Here is a 17062-nt window from a genome sequence, read left to right as displayed (position 1 = left end):
TTTTTCACAAAGCAGTATCAGAATTTTTAGCAAAAAAAAAAAAACCCGAAATAAGCGGTGTCTCATCGCAAATTGTTAATAACAGTGTTATACAAATATTGTGGTTTGATAGTTAAATAAACATGGTCTTGATAACACAATGGTCTTAACTCGTGAATATTCGGAATACCGACTGAGTTCCGGATTTCCCCACTCATAACGTCTTGTCTGACATGAATAATTTATTTAATCAACAAATTATATTCAATACCATTTGTATTAAAAAGAGAAAAACAAGTTTATTGTTTTGTTGTTTAAGTTTAAAACGAAGTAGTTGCCTCTTTACCACAAACATGAAAGTCAGTTTTCCTTTGATTTTTGTGGATTACCGATTACATCATCGGCAAAGTGATAAAACGTAAACCTGTTAGACAGGTTAATCCAAGATTAAAAACATAGTAGTTATATTTACATATATCTCTGCAGTGAATTTTATGAAATAAGTTACTTAAAAATAATTCAGAATTGACTGCAATTATTTTTTGGTTCATGCAAGTATGAACCGAAAAAACTATTTGCACACTGTATGATCCCGAGTAGCGGGTCATACAAAAGTGTGCACATCATTTTTTTGGTTCATAATTGCATGAACCAAAAAATAATTGCGGTCAAATCTTATAATTAAATTTATATGCATACTTTAACAATACATAACTGAATTTATTTTGTTTAACTTTAAATATGCCTGTAGTATTGTTTGTGTAAACTTCATTGATACTTATGTCACGCAAGAATGCGAACGTTCATTCACTATTATTTGAATCAGGTGATTTTGTGTAAATTACGTCATTTCCTCTAGCTGCTGTGCATTTTTACGGATCATTTAGTTAGGCCTATATTGGAAGGAATTGTCCTATTCGTGTTTAGTTAATATTTTATGAAAGTGGATGAAGGGAATATGTCTAACATTTATGCTGTCGGTGGAACCGTTTAATTTTAGCCAACATCGCTTACAAGTAAGTTACAAGCATGAAGTTTCCTACATGATTTCTTTGGCCAATGACAGAGTCTCATGTCATGATTAGCGAAGAGGGGTTTTTTGGTTGTGTTTTTTTTTTTTAATCAATGCGTATGTCTACTCTGCTATAGCATTTTCCATTAATTTATCGTATACATTTTTTGTAGTTTTTACGTGTGTTTTCTTTAAAATATTTAAATATGATTGCCAGAATAATTGGTCTTGTTGCACTAAATTAGTTCGGGTCGGGAGGGGGGGGGGGTAGTAGGTGTGGCTTAATTTTGGGGGGTTCATCGACTATTCCGTTTACACTTTTTCTTCAGCTACATTTTTCTGCAGAATAAATCCTCGTGCTACTAAGACCTTTCTCATGCACTTACCGGTACAAAATAAACGTCTTTTTGATCAAGACTAACATTTGGAGTGAGTTTGTTTGTAATTCCAGTTAGTACGCAGGAATGCATAGACTGGTATATAAACAATTGTTCATTAGGCAATGTTGTACAGGGCGACGTAGCAGTGTCAGGAAAACTAGTGGTACATTAATAATAGAAGGGATAGTACATTTTTAGACAGAATAGTGTTTTTTGAAATTCACTATTCCTTTGCGTTGGGATAGTGGTAAAAAAATTAAGTTTCAACCCCTGAAGAGTAAATATTTCTGTGTTGAAGCAGTGCGATGTAGTACGTTTTAAAATGCACATTTAAAGGGTTTTTCAAAAATTGTTTTTAACCATAGCATGCAGCGTTACTAGAACGCAAGTCGCACTTTCCGGGGAAAAGCATTTCCTGTGCCTATTAATAGACCCAAGTAAGCCCTATGCATTACGAATGGTTCGACAACAAACGCATCCTTTAACATGAATTTTTAGTCCTACCTTTTAAAACTGAACAGTGGACAAATCATCTAGTTCCATTGTGTTTATTTAATGTAAATTGTACCAGGTAGCAGTCGTCATTTATGACAGAATATTACCTTGGACAAGGCTCCGGGTTAGTTGTCACTATGGTACTTTCACTTCAGCTTGTGCTATGTTTTTGACAAATGTCAATTAAGCAAGCAAAGTTAAATGGAAACTTTTATTTTGAAGTGAGTAAAGTACACCTTATTCATTATCGTTATCACTAGCTTTGTTATTATAAAGTTATTTCAGTTGTGAACGTGATTGGAATTCGTTTACATCTCGTAGGCCTTTCCGCAGTAATCGGACAATCATGAATTTTATTTTTTAGTTGTTAAGTTTTTAACGTATAATTAACAAAATAAATTCTTTGGCTTGGACTTGTGGAAAGATGTCAACTGTATTTTATTTTGAAATGAAATTGCAACATGTCAAAAGTCCGACAAAACGTCAACGCGTTTGATGATAAAATGCACCCCTACCTCCCAAGCTATTTAATTGTAGTTGTTATTTGACAGTTTATTACTTTTTCCATATTTAATAGTGAACAGAATACAACAAAGACTTTTACCTCAATCCAAACCCCTGTAACCTGGATACCCATCAAACTTACTTCAGCCCAATTTGGCCCATGGGTTTAGGCTGTTTAGAGGAGATTCATTGCATCATGTAAACTTGTACGTACTAGTATATGTAATGTCAGTATATGATTAATAAAGGACAACAGTAACATTATTTTAACATTTGGTGACAGGCACATTTTCATTTATGACGGGTGATTTCGACAAGCACTGCCAAACAATTATTTCCAGGCCTGAAAGTGAAAGCTGAAAACCAGTGATTTGTTCTGAAGGGAATTGTTCTCGATAACAATTTAACTGGCTTTCATTGAATCCTAAACAAAAACACTAATTTTTTATGACTTTTGATTTCACGCTGAAACTATCTCGACTGTAAAAAAATCTTGTTATAGTCACCTGTCACGAAATTACATGCAATCTGAAGTGAAGAGTAATATGCGAACTGGTTTAAAAAGAAAAGCCAAGGGCTTTAACTTTTCCTTCTGCATACACCTCCTGCTCTACATAGATGGACAAGTATAATATAAAATATTGGCGGACAAGTAGATTTTGTGGTATACTTACTTGTCCGGTGGACAAGTGAATTTTTTTTTCTTATTTCTATCACTGTGAGGGCTACCACATTTTATAACCTGGAAGCCTGGTGGGCTAGCACTGAAAAAAGGTTATGGTCAAAGCCTGTGTGACTAATATTCCAGTGTTATTCATCCGTATCACCTTCTCATTATACTGATACTTGTTATATACGTTACATTGGAATAAAACATAACTGGTAACAAAATATATGTGGTGTTGCTTTTGTTTGACCTCATTTTGTTGAGGACAATGCAACTCTGTCAAGGGCTTTTTTAATGCCTGGGTTACCATGCACTATCTTAACATATATATGTCAATGTCTTGACTGATAAAAGTGATATCTCAATGTGTACATATGAACCGACAGTGTGATTGTTACATCACCCACACTGACAGACTCATAAAACAATGTCGCTCCATAACAGTTACACTTAGTCATGAGGAAAAACACCAAAAAAATCAATAAGCCGACACATTTCCTGCATTACACGAAACATACATGTCCTGGTCAGCGACGGATCAGAATGACTGCTTATCACTCATCAATTAATAGAGTACAAGTTTGATCACGGACTAAAAGGAAAACCAAATATAATAGAGTACAAGTTTGATCACGGACTAAAAGGAAAACCAAATATAACTTTCCTTCTAATTTCAAGGTTACCCAAGCAGTGCCTCGTGATTGACCAGTACATCAGTTGTCATGGTCTGTACTTTCCAGTCTATGGGAAGTGCACATAAAAGATCACTAACTGCTTTTGTGACTGGAGTACCATGTATGTGGCAGTAGTTCTGTCTGAATGGTCTGTCTGGTCTGTCTGGTCTGTCTGTGTCTGTCTGTCGGTCTCTCCACCGAGTGTCAACATAACTATATTTTAGACACCAAATAGCCACAAACTAAAAAATGTGATGCTCAAGGTGTTATTAAGTATGCCTTTTCTTATTTTTTCTAATTCTCTCTCTCTCTCTCTCTCTCTCTCTCTCTCTCTCTCTCTCTCTCTCTCTCTCTCTCTCTCTCTCTCTCTCTCTCTCTCTCTCTCTCTCTCTCTCTCAATATGTGATGAGGTGTCACTAAGCACAAATGAAGACATATATACCTTCTCTTATTTTACTCCAATCATTGACTAACAAACAACGAACCTGTACCTACCTGAGATTGTATCAGCTCATTCGTTCTCTCGTAAATATCCTGCGTCTTTTTAGGACGTATTAAAAAATATATTTTATCAATTTCCGGGCACGAACGGAACAATTTTTCAATCAGGACTTTTCCAACAAATCCAGTGGCACCAGTGATAAATATCTTTTTGCCACGGTAGAATTCTAACACTGACAAGTCAATAGAATCGACCATCTTTGGGTGTGTAGCACTCATCATGTCGCTCATCTCCTGGAGTGTGCCCTGACTGCCCATCTCGCTGAAATATAAAACAAAACTTATAAAATATACATGTACTTCAAGTTTGTTTTGTTCAACACCACTAGTGAACAGGCATCAGAATAAGCATAATATCTGATAACCCATGTACAGGTTACCACAAAATAATTCTGATAACCCACGTACAGGTTACCACAAAATAATTCTGATAACCCACGTATAGGTTACCACAAAATAATTCTGATAACCCACGTACAGGTTACCACAAAATAATTCTGATAACCCACGTACAGGTTACCACAAAATAATTCTGATAACCCACGTACAGGTTACCACAAAATAATTCTGATAACCCATGTACAGGTTACCACAAAATAATTCTGATAACCCACAAAATCATTCTCACACAAGTCTTCAGAAGAAACCTACTACATTTTCCCAATAGAAGCAAGGGATCTTGCATTTTCCCAGACAGGATAGCACATACCAGCCATGGGACACTGCATGACTAGGGCAGGGGAAAATCTCATTCAAAGAATGGTTCTTCCAAAGAGATTCAATCCTCCAATCCACCCAACTAAGGCAAGCACTCTACTGTCGGAGTTAGATTCTGCCCCCACACATGTACATGCACCTAGAATTATATTAATTAGCATTATGCACAAAACAGAACAGATTTTTTTTTAACAATGGGCTACCTAACACCCAAGCCTGAAATCAGTTTGGTTATTCTACATATATTTGTTCATATGTATGTCAAAAAGGCCAAAGGTAAACAATTGACATCACATGCACATTTTAACCAATTATTAAGTGGATATGATAGGGGGTTTTCTTGGGTGTTTTCTCACTTCAGATCTATTCAGAGGTTGCCACTCAGTAACTGGTTAAAATTTAAAGTATTTTAGACATACCAACATTTTACTTTTCAGTGTTCAAAATAAGTACTTGTCCGTTTGTCCTGACAAGTGAAAATCTATTCGGACAAGCAAAATGTGCCTCAGTGGTTGTCCAGTGGACAAGTAAACATTTTCAGTGTAGTTTCATTTTTAGCAATCATAAACATCATCCTGATACTTGCATAAAATAAACCATTTATTTGGACAAGTGAAAATATTGTCTGGTGGACTAGTGAAACATTCTGCTTATTTCTATCACTGCTTTTGTCAATTTAATCTGGAATGGATCGATCACCCCACGACTGGTATCAGACAGACATCAAAGGAATTTACTGTCCTATGGGGAAAATGAACATAAAAAATCCCTTTCTGCTTTCTCGGTAGGAGTAGCCTATATAGTGACAGTGGAATTCCTCTCTCAAAATAATCATAATTATGTTAAACACTACAGCTGTAACAAATACACCAAGTGGCAAATATGATACATATCACGAATATGGGGTCTCAAATACGAATAAATATTCACGAATACCAATAATTACAGTGAATCTACCAATACTGTACTACTGACTTACTGAATGAGGCAACCCACCAGTGAACATAAACTGTCAAAAATAGCATTTAAATTTTAAATAGTAGGATGTATTTAACATTAAACTTTGGAATGTTAGACATTGAAAATTAAATAATTAATGTCAATTATAAAAACAAAATTATAATAGAAAGAAAAATAACAAGATGCAAAACCAAAAAAAGCATGTAAATCCTGTCTAGAAGAAAAAGAAGCTCTTTTTGCAGTTACCATGTCTTCTGCTGTGCTGAACACCCACTCCAAAACAAATAATTTTAATAAAATTTTAACAATTCACTATCAATAAAATCATGGAAACATAGAGAAATATAGAGGTGCAAGAATGTTTGACAAATTGTGGATGGTGTTGTTTTTTTTTTCATTTCCTATTTTTACCAAATAATTGTTTTTCAGAGCTGGTACTTTTTCCAAATTGTAAAAATTAGCCCATGACTAATATGACTAATGTCTTATAAACACATAGTAAAATCTCCATAATTATGTGGGATAGATATTTTATATATATAAGAATAATGGATGCTCAATGTTAATGGTTTAGACAGTTAGCTCTATTTCATTGAGCATCACATACCGTTTTGCCAAAATAAATTTTGGATGTTATTTAGCCTACATTAATTTCAGCTGTTACAATAACTGCTGTTGAAGAATTCTTCCACCGAGTAGACGCTTATCTACATATAGCATGCCGCAACCTTTTGCAATGTGTATAGCTACATGTAGTTTGACCATTGATAATAATATAATAATGACTCTTCCAAAGATTTTAAACGACGAAATGCATAATTTTTATTATTCGCAAAAGTTTCAGAGGTGTTATTGTTGTTTGTTTGGGGTTTGTTGTTTATTTTAGTGGGAGGATTCATTCTTCACAAATAGTTGGTTGAAGTATTTTCAAAAACCCATATTGCCGGCGTTTAAGACACAGCAATGACAAACGGTTTAACATATTATTATTATTAATATCTGCCGTGTATACTATCGCATGTCACTTTATTTCTCATGTTGTTAATAATAATGAACTACGTTATACAGAGGATGTACGAAACCATCGCATGACTGATGTAATTTGGCCATCATGAGTAAGTTGGGTAGTGGATAGTAGACTGCTTAAAATACTTATGTGTGTACATACAGCTTGCACACTTTGGTCATTCTAAATTTATATAATTAATAATAATAAAGATTTAAAAAAAACCCAATAAAAAAAAAAAAACCCACAAATATGTTTGGTTCTTTGGGTACCAAATTTATAACGAATACGCATCATGGATAGCCTGTATTTGGTACACCGAATATGTGAGTGAATCGTTGCAGCTCTACTAAACACCAAAAAGTTGAAGATAAAATTGTGCTGAGGTGTTGTTAAATATTCCGTTCTTTCCTCTGATATGGAATAATTAAGCCAGCTGCAATCTTGTCCCCAACCTCCAATTCTCAGAACTGACAAAATAAACCAGCAACTAACAAATTCCATTTATTAATATATATATATATATATATATATATATATATATTTTATTCTTAATGTTTTTTTCATATGCTTCACAACAATACACATATATTTTTAGAAGTATGCTACAACAGAAAACACCAGGTTCGAGTATTAATGTTTCCACATTTCAACGGTACATCTGCTGGCTGGTGGAGGTTTTATGAATGCTCGCAAACATGTCTCTATACAGACAGGACACTTAAACAATCTTCAAATTGGCTGAGGTTTTGTAAATGCTTGCAAATGTGTCTTTATACAGACAGGAAAAGCACACCGATTTATTAATCATTAGCTCTTGGATGTCATACATCTCGTAATTGTGACATATAGTCTTAAAAAGGAAACCAGCTACATTTTCCAGTTAGTAGAAAGGGTTCTTTTATTGGCACCATCCCATAGACAGGATAGCATGTACCACAGTCTTTGTTATATCAGTCATGGCGCACTTGCTGGAACAAGAAATAGCCCAATGGGCACAGCAACAGGGATCGATCCCAGACAAACTACACATCAAGCTAGCGCTTTAGCACTGGGCTACGTCCCTGTCCGTTTACACAGAATGGGACAATTAAACAATCTTGAAATACAAAGAGCCTGGCTGAGGTTTTATGAATGCTCGCAAAAATGTCTTTATGCAGAATATGGCACAATTAAACAGGCTCAAAATAAAAATAGCTTTTTAATACATTGTGTTGACTATCTTGCAATCTCGATGTGATAAAAATACAAACTATTACCTCAAATTAATAGCAATGACATAAATTTAATTTCTTAAAAATATATTCATGCCTTCACATACAGTATATCAATTATTATCCCAGCGGTTATTCATAACAGGGACAATATTTTTCATATTTTCTTAGTGAGAAATATTCTTCTTACTTTCTTTCATAATAACTGGAAACTTGTTTATTACCCTCTATTTATGTATGGCACATAATAGCAGCTAATATATGCAAACATCTTAACATAACTTAATTTTGAAAATGTGCCCATTGCTTGTAAGAATAAATAAATATCAAAGTGTTGCATACAGGTTTAAAAATAGAACCATTTTGTACATGTACCGTATATCTTCACTTATAAGTCGACCCTGCCTATAAGTCGCCCCCCTAATTTCAAGCCTTTAAAATATTATTTTTTATTGACCTGTTTATAAGTCGACTCATAAAAAATTACCAATACATTTAAAATTATTTCTTTCAGCAAATGAGAATCATAAATGGCTGGTATATATTTGAACAAATAAACATTCTTTTTAAAACTTTGGCTTTGTACATCGCAGTATTCCATTTTCAATCAAATCTCATTAGTTAATGTGGCATCAAAGGGGAATAAACATGTCCTGAAGTACATGTATAAACACTGGGATAATTCAACAATAAAAACTGGTAATACCTTCCCAAAAATGCAAAAGAAAAGTGTGATTTTCTGAACCCCTTATAAGTCGACCCTCTAAGTTATAAAATAATATTTTGATGGGAAAAAAAAAACTTGACTTATAGGCGAAGATATACGGTATTACAAACAGCCAATGGGTAAAAGACTGGTGCACGTATATTGTCAGCCATATACATATACGTGTAAGTACAATATGTACTATACAATCACAGTACAGGTCCACACTATTAAAACTTGTCACAGGTGTTGCAACCACATTCATAATCTATCGAGATGTTAGTGTTAATGGAATTATGGTAATAAAAAATACATTAAGCTAGGTTTACTGGCACATATATATATATATATCCTGTTTATTAAAATCACCCAAGACTTTTATTTAATGTCCATTTGCTATAGCCAGTGCACCACCACTGGTATATCAAAGGCTGTGGTATGTGCTATCCTATTTGTGGGATGATGCATATAAAAGATCCCTTGCGACTAATGGAAAAATGTAGCGGGTTTCAATTCTATGACTGTGTCAAAATGACCATATGTTTGACATCCAGTAGTCGACCGGCCTCGGTGGCGTAGTGGTTAGGCCATTGGTCTACAGGCTGGTAGGTACTGGGTTCAGATCCAAGTGAGTGTTCCGCAAGGCTCAATAGGTAGGTGTAAACCACTTGCACCGACCAGTGATCCATAACTGGTTCAACAAAGGCCATGGTTTGTGCTATCCTGCCTGTGGAAAGTGCAAATAAAAGATCCCTTGCTGCTAATCGGAAAGAGTAGCCCATGTAGTGGCGACAGCGGGTTTCCTCTCAAAATCCGTGTGGTCCGTAACCATATGTCTGATGCCATATAACCGTAAATAAAATGTGTTGAGTGCATCGTTAAATAAAACATTTCTTTCTTTCTTTTTTCCAGTAGTCGATGATTAATAAGTCAATGTGTTCTAGTGGTGTTGTTAAACAAAACAAACTGTATCCATTTTTCACTGTTGACGATGTGCAGGAAGGGTCCAGGACCCTGTTCATGAAGTGATCTTAGCACTAAGACAAAGCTCAAAATAGCAGCCTGCGAAAAGCCAATAGCAGTCCATTTTTCAGACCTAGCAGGAATAATAAAAATTCACCTGCTGAAAACAGCAAAAAATCGAATGTCATTTTTCAAGAGACAGATGTTTGTACAATTATCTCATCTGCTATTTAGTTTGTGATTCTGGAATATATTTTAATTGCATAATGCTCTAAATTACATCTCAGAGGTCCTAAGTTTGCACACACTGTCCCAAAACCTCTCCTCACCCTGGTGCTTTCTCACTTCCAGCAGGCCATATTGTGTCTTAGCAGGCCATATTGTGTCTTAGCAGGCCATAATTCGTTTGGCCTGTTTATAAAACATAACAGCAGGCCATATTGTGTCTTAGCAGGCCATATTGTGTCTTAGCAATGACACATTATGTCTTAGCAGGCCACATTGTGTCTTAGCGGGCCACTTTGTGTCTTAGCAGGACATATTGTGTCTTAGCAGGCCACATTGTGTCATAGCAGGCCACATTGTGTCTTAGCAGGCCACTTTGTGTCTTAGCAGGCCACTTTGTGTCTTAGCAGGCCAGATTGTGTCTTAGCAGGCCAGATTGGGTCTTAGCAGGACAGGGACATATTGGGTCTTAGCAGGACAGATTGGGTCTTAGCAGGACATAGTGTGTCTTAGCAGGACATATTGGGTCTTAGCAGGACATATTGGGTCTTCTTAGCAGGACATATTGGATCTTCTTAGCAAGACATATTGGGTCTTAGCAGGACATATTTCGTTTGGCCTTTTTATAGAAAATAACAGCAGGCCATATGTTGCATCCTATTTCGAGCCCTATTAGACGATCGTAAGTGCACAAGGTAGTTATAACACACTTAAGGTGATTTTAGTGCCAAGATCGCTTTGTGGAACGGGGTCCAGGATCTGTTTCACTGGAAGTGTACTGCACACATCAGGCAACATTTTGTTCAGTATCGCATCGCAATTCGCTACACACGTTTCAGAGATCACTACACAATTTTAAAATATTAAACAGCAGTTGCTAATCAATTTTTAATTAGAAATGTCACTGATAAAATTTCTGAAAACAAAATTTCCTTGCACAGTATGTTGTGAAAGCATTTTCAGAGGCTCACAGTCACACATTGAATATATATATTTGGTGCAAAGTCAACTAATGGCACTTTAATAAAAAGTTAAAGTTTGTTTAGTTTACGGACACCACTAGAGCACAGTGATTTATTAATGGCACTTTTAAACTTGCATGAGTAAAAGGACTCGTTTTCATAATTTGCGGGGCTAACATTAATGCATTTTTTCTACCTCCATGGTTACAGTTTTTGGCTATTCTCCAACAACCAAAACCAAACTGATTCTATGGTTACTTACCACACATTATTTTAAATTAAATTTACATCAACATACATACGTGTGTGTGTGTGTGTATATAACAGAGTAATCCATTTTAATAATGCTTATTTCATTGTAAGGTATGGCTGTGGCAACCGGTTCATCTGACAGAAGTAGCCAATTGTATGTCTTTAATTTGATAACTCATCTGAGTGCTATTTCATGATGCTTTAAAAACAAGAGCTCTTCAATATAAAACATCCCTTGCTACTAAGGCCAAAAAAAAAAAATAGGTGTGTTTCCGGTCGACCGACCGTCCCTAGTTTTACCCCCCCCCCAACCCTAATTTTTTCTTTCTCTTAAACTGAAAAAAAAAGAAAAAAAAAATAATAATAAGAAAAAAAAAGAAAAAAAAAAGAAGTAAAAATAAAAGAGGACAACATCACCAAACAAGAGTATTTCCTTCCTTGCACATTGTTAACGTACTATTATACAATACATTTTGCACATGTAATTCCCTTCGAAAAACATCGAGAAATTATGGAAAAGCTTTTGTAACTTCCCCTGATTAGCTTCCACCGAACAGCTTGGTCGGTCACGGAAGTAACCGAATGTACGAACATAGCCTTGGTACAGGTTATTTCGATTAAATATAATCGTATCAATTCAGCTTAATTCTCGTCTTCACTTAAATCAACAGGTCTTATTATTAATGCATCTCAAATGTTTGCATAAAGTATTTAAATTAAGAACAACGAAATTAATACAAATGTCCCATTAATTTAAGGAAATACACAACCAGTGCATACCAATACTACTACTACTACTACTACTACAATAACGACAACAACAATAACAATAATGATAATAAATAATAATAATAATTATTATTATTATTATTATTATTATTATTATTATTATTATTATTATTATTATTATTATAGTATTCAATTTTTAAAACCAAAAAAAAAAAATAATAAAAAATACCTACCTACCCTAATTTTTGGGGGGGATGCAACCGGAAACACACCTATTTTATTTTTTTGGCCTAATGGAAAAATGTAGCGGGTTTCCTCTCTAAGACTATATGTTAAACTACCAAATGTTAAACAAAAGCAAAAAAAAAAAACGTCTCATACAAGATTACTAAATTCAGTTGAATTTTTGTGTTTGTAAGTATTTTGTAGCATCACCACATATTGCCTTTGCTCAAAGACACAATTTACTGATAAAAAAACCCCATCAACTTTCAAATTTCACTTCTGACCCCAATCATCCTTCAAGATCTTTGGTGGTCATAAAACCTACTGTAATACTGAACTACCGGTTGTAATGTTTGCTCAATTAATTCAGTATTATCATATAACCATTCCCCACAGCTAATATACCTTACAATTTTGGCAATTGTAAATTCTTATTAGAGTTTCCCTACTTTTTTTGAAGTGTATATATTATGTCCACATTTGTGAGTGTCACAAATGGTACAGGTATTTTAGTTACAATGTTTGAGTGTAAAATCTTTCTCAACTCAACATAAATTTAGCCTGAGTAATTGGTGAGAATTTAAGGTGAAATTGCAAAGTGAAAAGTTCTAGTGTTTTGTGTACATGATAATTGTAGTTACGTCCCTTGATTTATTTTGGTTTCTTGTTGTTGGCCTACCCGGTATATATAGTTAGTAGTGTCAGCATATAGAATATGTTTGTTTTTATTACTCTCTAGTTCCGGGTGTGCTGACTGGTAGAGCTAAAACAGGGCTAGCTCGGACACTCACCAAATTCACCACTTGGGAATTATAAAAATAACTGGCAAATATTATTTTAATATGGCAAATAAACTTCATGTAACAATTGTTATTTTATTACAAAATAACTGGGATTTTGCAATTTTTGCCGTTCAAATGGTTTTAGACTGTTCGATAGACTGGGGAAGTGGTCGCTATTATGTCCTGTATGGGTTTGGTTCCGCAGATACTAATAAGAAACCAGTTGAAAACAATAAAGAAAAAAAAACCTTTCCAATCAATTACAAACATTAGTTATTTGCATTTTGATACATAATACAATATGCAGAAGTTTTCAGTCGCCAGGCGGGCAACACGTGATAAGGTTTTGACTTGCCCAACGTTTTTTTAGCTCGCCATGGGCGATCGGGCGACCGCAAAGTGCACACCCTGTATACCTAATCTGTAAGCAAAGATAAGGTGTGCTTATGAATATATAGAGGCTATTTCATGGGGTTTTTCCAATACGATTTTTATGTCAACGAGTGATGTGTGAAAACCATATTTTCACGAAATGCGAAGCAATGAGTGAAACTATTTTCACACACGTTTATTATAAATGCTAATATCTTTCGCTCTTTGGTAATATTTTCCACTTATCCTATCGAAAACACGTAACGTCATGATATATTTCTTCCTATGGAACGTTGCCAGAAAATTTACTTTACCATAGACTTTTAAAAAGAAATTTGATTAAAATTTATCTTTATTAACATTTATTTAACAATACTGCGGTGCAAACATACCTGACAAAGCGATCCTCTAAAAACTCCCACAAAAACAAAACGAGTCGAACGCCGTTAAATTCTTACACTTAAACTCGATGACACTACATTGTGTCATCATTATTTAGCTTCGTATTCAATTTGTTTGATATATTTTATCGTAATTGCACTTCGTATCCCCTTTTTATAGGTACAGTTGTTTAAATTACATTTTTTATTTTTCAAATATGATCAGATGCATTGGTAATCATCAAATTTAAATACGAAGAACCAAGACAAAGGGAGATAATTTAATCGTGCACTTTTACAAAAAAGTAAATACGACTTCTATATTTTCACTGTAGCTAAAATACAGTGAAAATATTACTTTTCACCGGATATGACTTTTATGGTTTCCGTAGATCTATATATTTCACTGCTATGTATATAATAAAATAAAGTACATCAACTTAAAATGTGTCATTAATGAATATTGCAGGTTCTTTCTTCCATCTGTGAATAAATCACTGGAACTGTGATGTGTTGTGTCATCCTCTTAAATGATTATTATACCACTGTGTAAATTTGAAACTTTCCTTTTTTTCACTCTTACACTGATGTTGTGACGTCTACCTTTGATTATTTATTAGTATAGTTAACTTTGATTATGAGAGTTTAAACAATGTTGTTGGGGTTTTTTTTCTATTCAAGTTGCATTCATTTCATCTGGGCGTGAACAACTGCCGTATCCTCTATCATACATATAGGTCACCAACTAGCAAACTGCCAATTCCAAAATCCCATGTCAGGATACATTTTTTTTAAATTGTTATATTGTTATAGCATTGCAACCAAAGACAATTACAGCAAATCATAACTCTATCGAAATCATGCAGGTTTATTGTGATGCAAAATATTTTACGTTTGTGAATTCGATTCGCTGAGCATCCGAAATATCTATCATCTATGTGGCTTTGCTGATGTCGATGATAGTGTTTCTACCGTCGTCACAGCAAACCCAGTTTCCTGTTTGTATTTCGTGTCGTTAGTCAGTTAAACTAACTGAATATACAAGCCGCCTATAACTTAATCAATATATAAACATTTAAAAAATAACACAATTAAATACAATACCTGTCTATTCTAACGGGAAGCCGTCAACTTCGGGGGGACATATTTCGAATTCACCGTAATCAGTTCCCGGTATTGAGTGAACAAGGAAGTTCAAGGTCATTCGTGGTTCAATGTGGCATCACATTGGGACTTTCATGATTGGACAAAGCAAAACACGTGATGCAATCTATAATGTTTTAGTACTTCAACTACTTCAAGATAAAGTACAGTTTTATTTGGATTATTAAAATATATACAAACTGATTTTGGAAAAGTGCTCAGTTCTAAAATTGATTATAACAAGAACAATTTATAGACAGCTTTTACGAATACGGTATGTGCCCTCCAGTGCCCGCACCACCACCCCACAGCACTGATCAGTACAATACAATACAATACAATACAGTACAAAATGCTTTATTACCGTCCTTACATGTGATGTAGGCCCTTTTCATACATGGGCGTATATAGGATTTTGAAAAGGGGGGTTCCAAAATAGATTGCAGAGATATTGGGCATATATTTCTATGTTGAGTTTTGAAAAGCGGGGTTCCAAAATAGATTGCAGAGATATTGGGCATATATTTCTATGTTGAGTAAATATAACAATGTCAGATATCAATGTCAGATATATTAAATTATAAAAAAAGCGATTTCAGGGGGGGGGGGGGGGGTTCGGTCGTACGCCCATGTCATATAATTATTTATTATACATATAAACACATTCTGGTGACCCAGCAATAATAAAAAAATTAACGACTAAATATTTACATTAAACAAAATAAAATAATTTATAGTTATATAAAAAATGCTATAACGACTTTCCACATAGTGTGTGTATGTACACGTGTTTGTGTATGTACGCGGGTATGTGTGTATGTACGCGCGTATGTGTATGTACGCGCGTATGTGTTTATGTACGCGAGTATGTGTGTATGTACGCTCGTATGTGTGTATGTACGCGCATACGTATACACACGTACGAGCACGCACTACACATACAGACACACACATAACAGCAGGCCATATATATATATATATTGTGACGGTACATGCTCTTAAATTTGTTTCGCCTGTGGCGATTTTAATTGTGTTAGAGGGCCGTGTGCAGTTTCATTGCACCTAAGCCCAGATGGGCAACTTGTTACGTAATACTTCTGCGCGACGGTCCTCGATCGGTACGCCTAATACACACCCAGCCAGGTGCGGAGGCCATGTGGCTAGTAGTTACGTAATATCTCCGGCAGTGCTGTTTATGGCCAGGAGATTGCTCGCGGTTGGCGACAGCCAGACTGACGATCAGAGAGAAATATACCGACTCTAGTAGAGGTAGAATATGAGATGATACGTGAGATACCGCCTTGTACCCCCAGGCAAAATCCTGATTTATAATAAATAGCTAGTGTTTTTTAGAGATATCGAGGAGAACGAAAAGGACGGCACCCAGGGAACGTTAGTCCGTTTGGACTTTGGTAAATATAATTTCTGCTCTGTGTATAACCTTGATGTGATTGATGATGTGACTTTAAATATTTTGATACTGTATTATACCAATATTCTTTAGACAGTGTCTTCGGTCATCTGACGAAGTAAATCGTAGACTTTTTGTTCTAACATTATATGAGTATTTGGTAATATAAAGCTTAGCCAGTCATCCTAGACGACCTAGGTACACTGTAGGTTATTGTCTTTATTGTGATAGGTACCAATATTAATTCTGTGTCACAGGTTACTGAATGAGTAGTTAGGGTTAATTAAAAATTAACCCGTTAGGAATAGAGCTGTAATTCCTTTATTAATTAAGTTTCCCCTGGAAGCGTTCCTAAATTATCACACGTTACTGAACGAGTAGTAAGGGTTAATTAAAAATTAACCAGTTAGGAATGGTGTTGTAATTCCTTTATTAATTAACTTCTCCTGGAAGCGTTTCTCAATTATCACACGTGTGGGTGTGGTGTAACGGTGAAGTGATTCGCATATTGTGTAACTAGACACCTAGAGATTACTAATTAAGTGATCAGTTCTGGGTTGTTATTATTGCTGTTATTAATTAACTACTACGGCTGTACATTTGTCAGCGTAGATTAATACAGATTCCAAAGTGTATTGTGTTTTTGTTTGTGTTTTCTAGAGAACTAACGTGCTATAATATATTATACTTATATAAGATCGTATCTCTGATCATACCTAGAGACGAGCCATACTAGGGTTTAACAGCCTGTTACAGAGAGATCTAATAGATATACAGTTAGGATAGATATTTTGATAATCGTG

At 34.9% G+C, this 17062-nt stretch overlaps 1 protein-coding gene across 2 annotated transcripts in view; it reads right to left on the bottom strand.

Annotated features, from left to right (window-relative positions):
• Positions 1 to 14914, bottom strand: part of LOC121381999 (fatty acyl-CoA reductase 1-like) — a 40290-nt gene extending 25376 nt beyond the window's left edge. The window contains exons 1-2 of one of the 2 annotated variants that reach the window (XM_041511464.1): positions 14810 to 14914; positions 4207 to 4474 (exon numbers count right to left, since the gene is read on the bottom strand). In XM_041511464.1, coding sequence (XP_041367398.1) covers positions 4207 to 4470 — 264 coding nt within the window. In that variant the 5' untranslated portion in view covers positions 4471 to 4474; positions 14810 to 14914. Of the gene's footprint in view, positions 1 to 4206; positions 4581 to 14809 lie in introns of those variants that run through there. The other variant, XM_041511465.1, reaches the window with a different exon arrangement.
• Between the last annotated feature and the right edge of the window lie 2148 nt (positions 14915 to 17062).

This window comes from Gigantopelta aegis, chromosome 9 (genome assembly GCF_016097555.1).
Source record: "Gigantopelta aegis isolate Gae_Host chromosome 9, Gae_host_genome, whole genome shotgun sequence".
In the NCBI taxonomy this organism is placed as follows: domain Eukaryota; kingdom Metazoa; phylum Mollusca; class Gastropoda; order Neomphalida; family Peltospiridae; genus Gigantopelta; species Gigantopelta aegis.
Note: the sequence above shows the minus strand (reverse complement) of the source record. Positions and strands in the feature narration are given on the sequence as shown.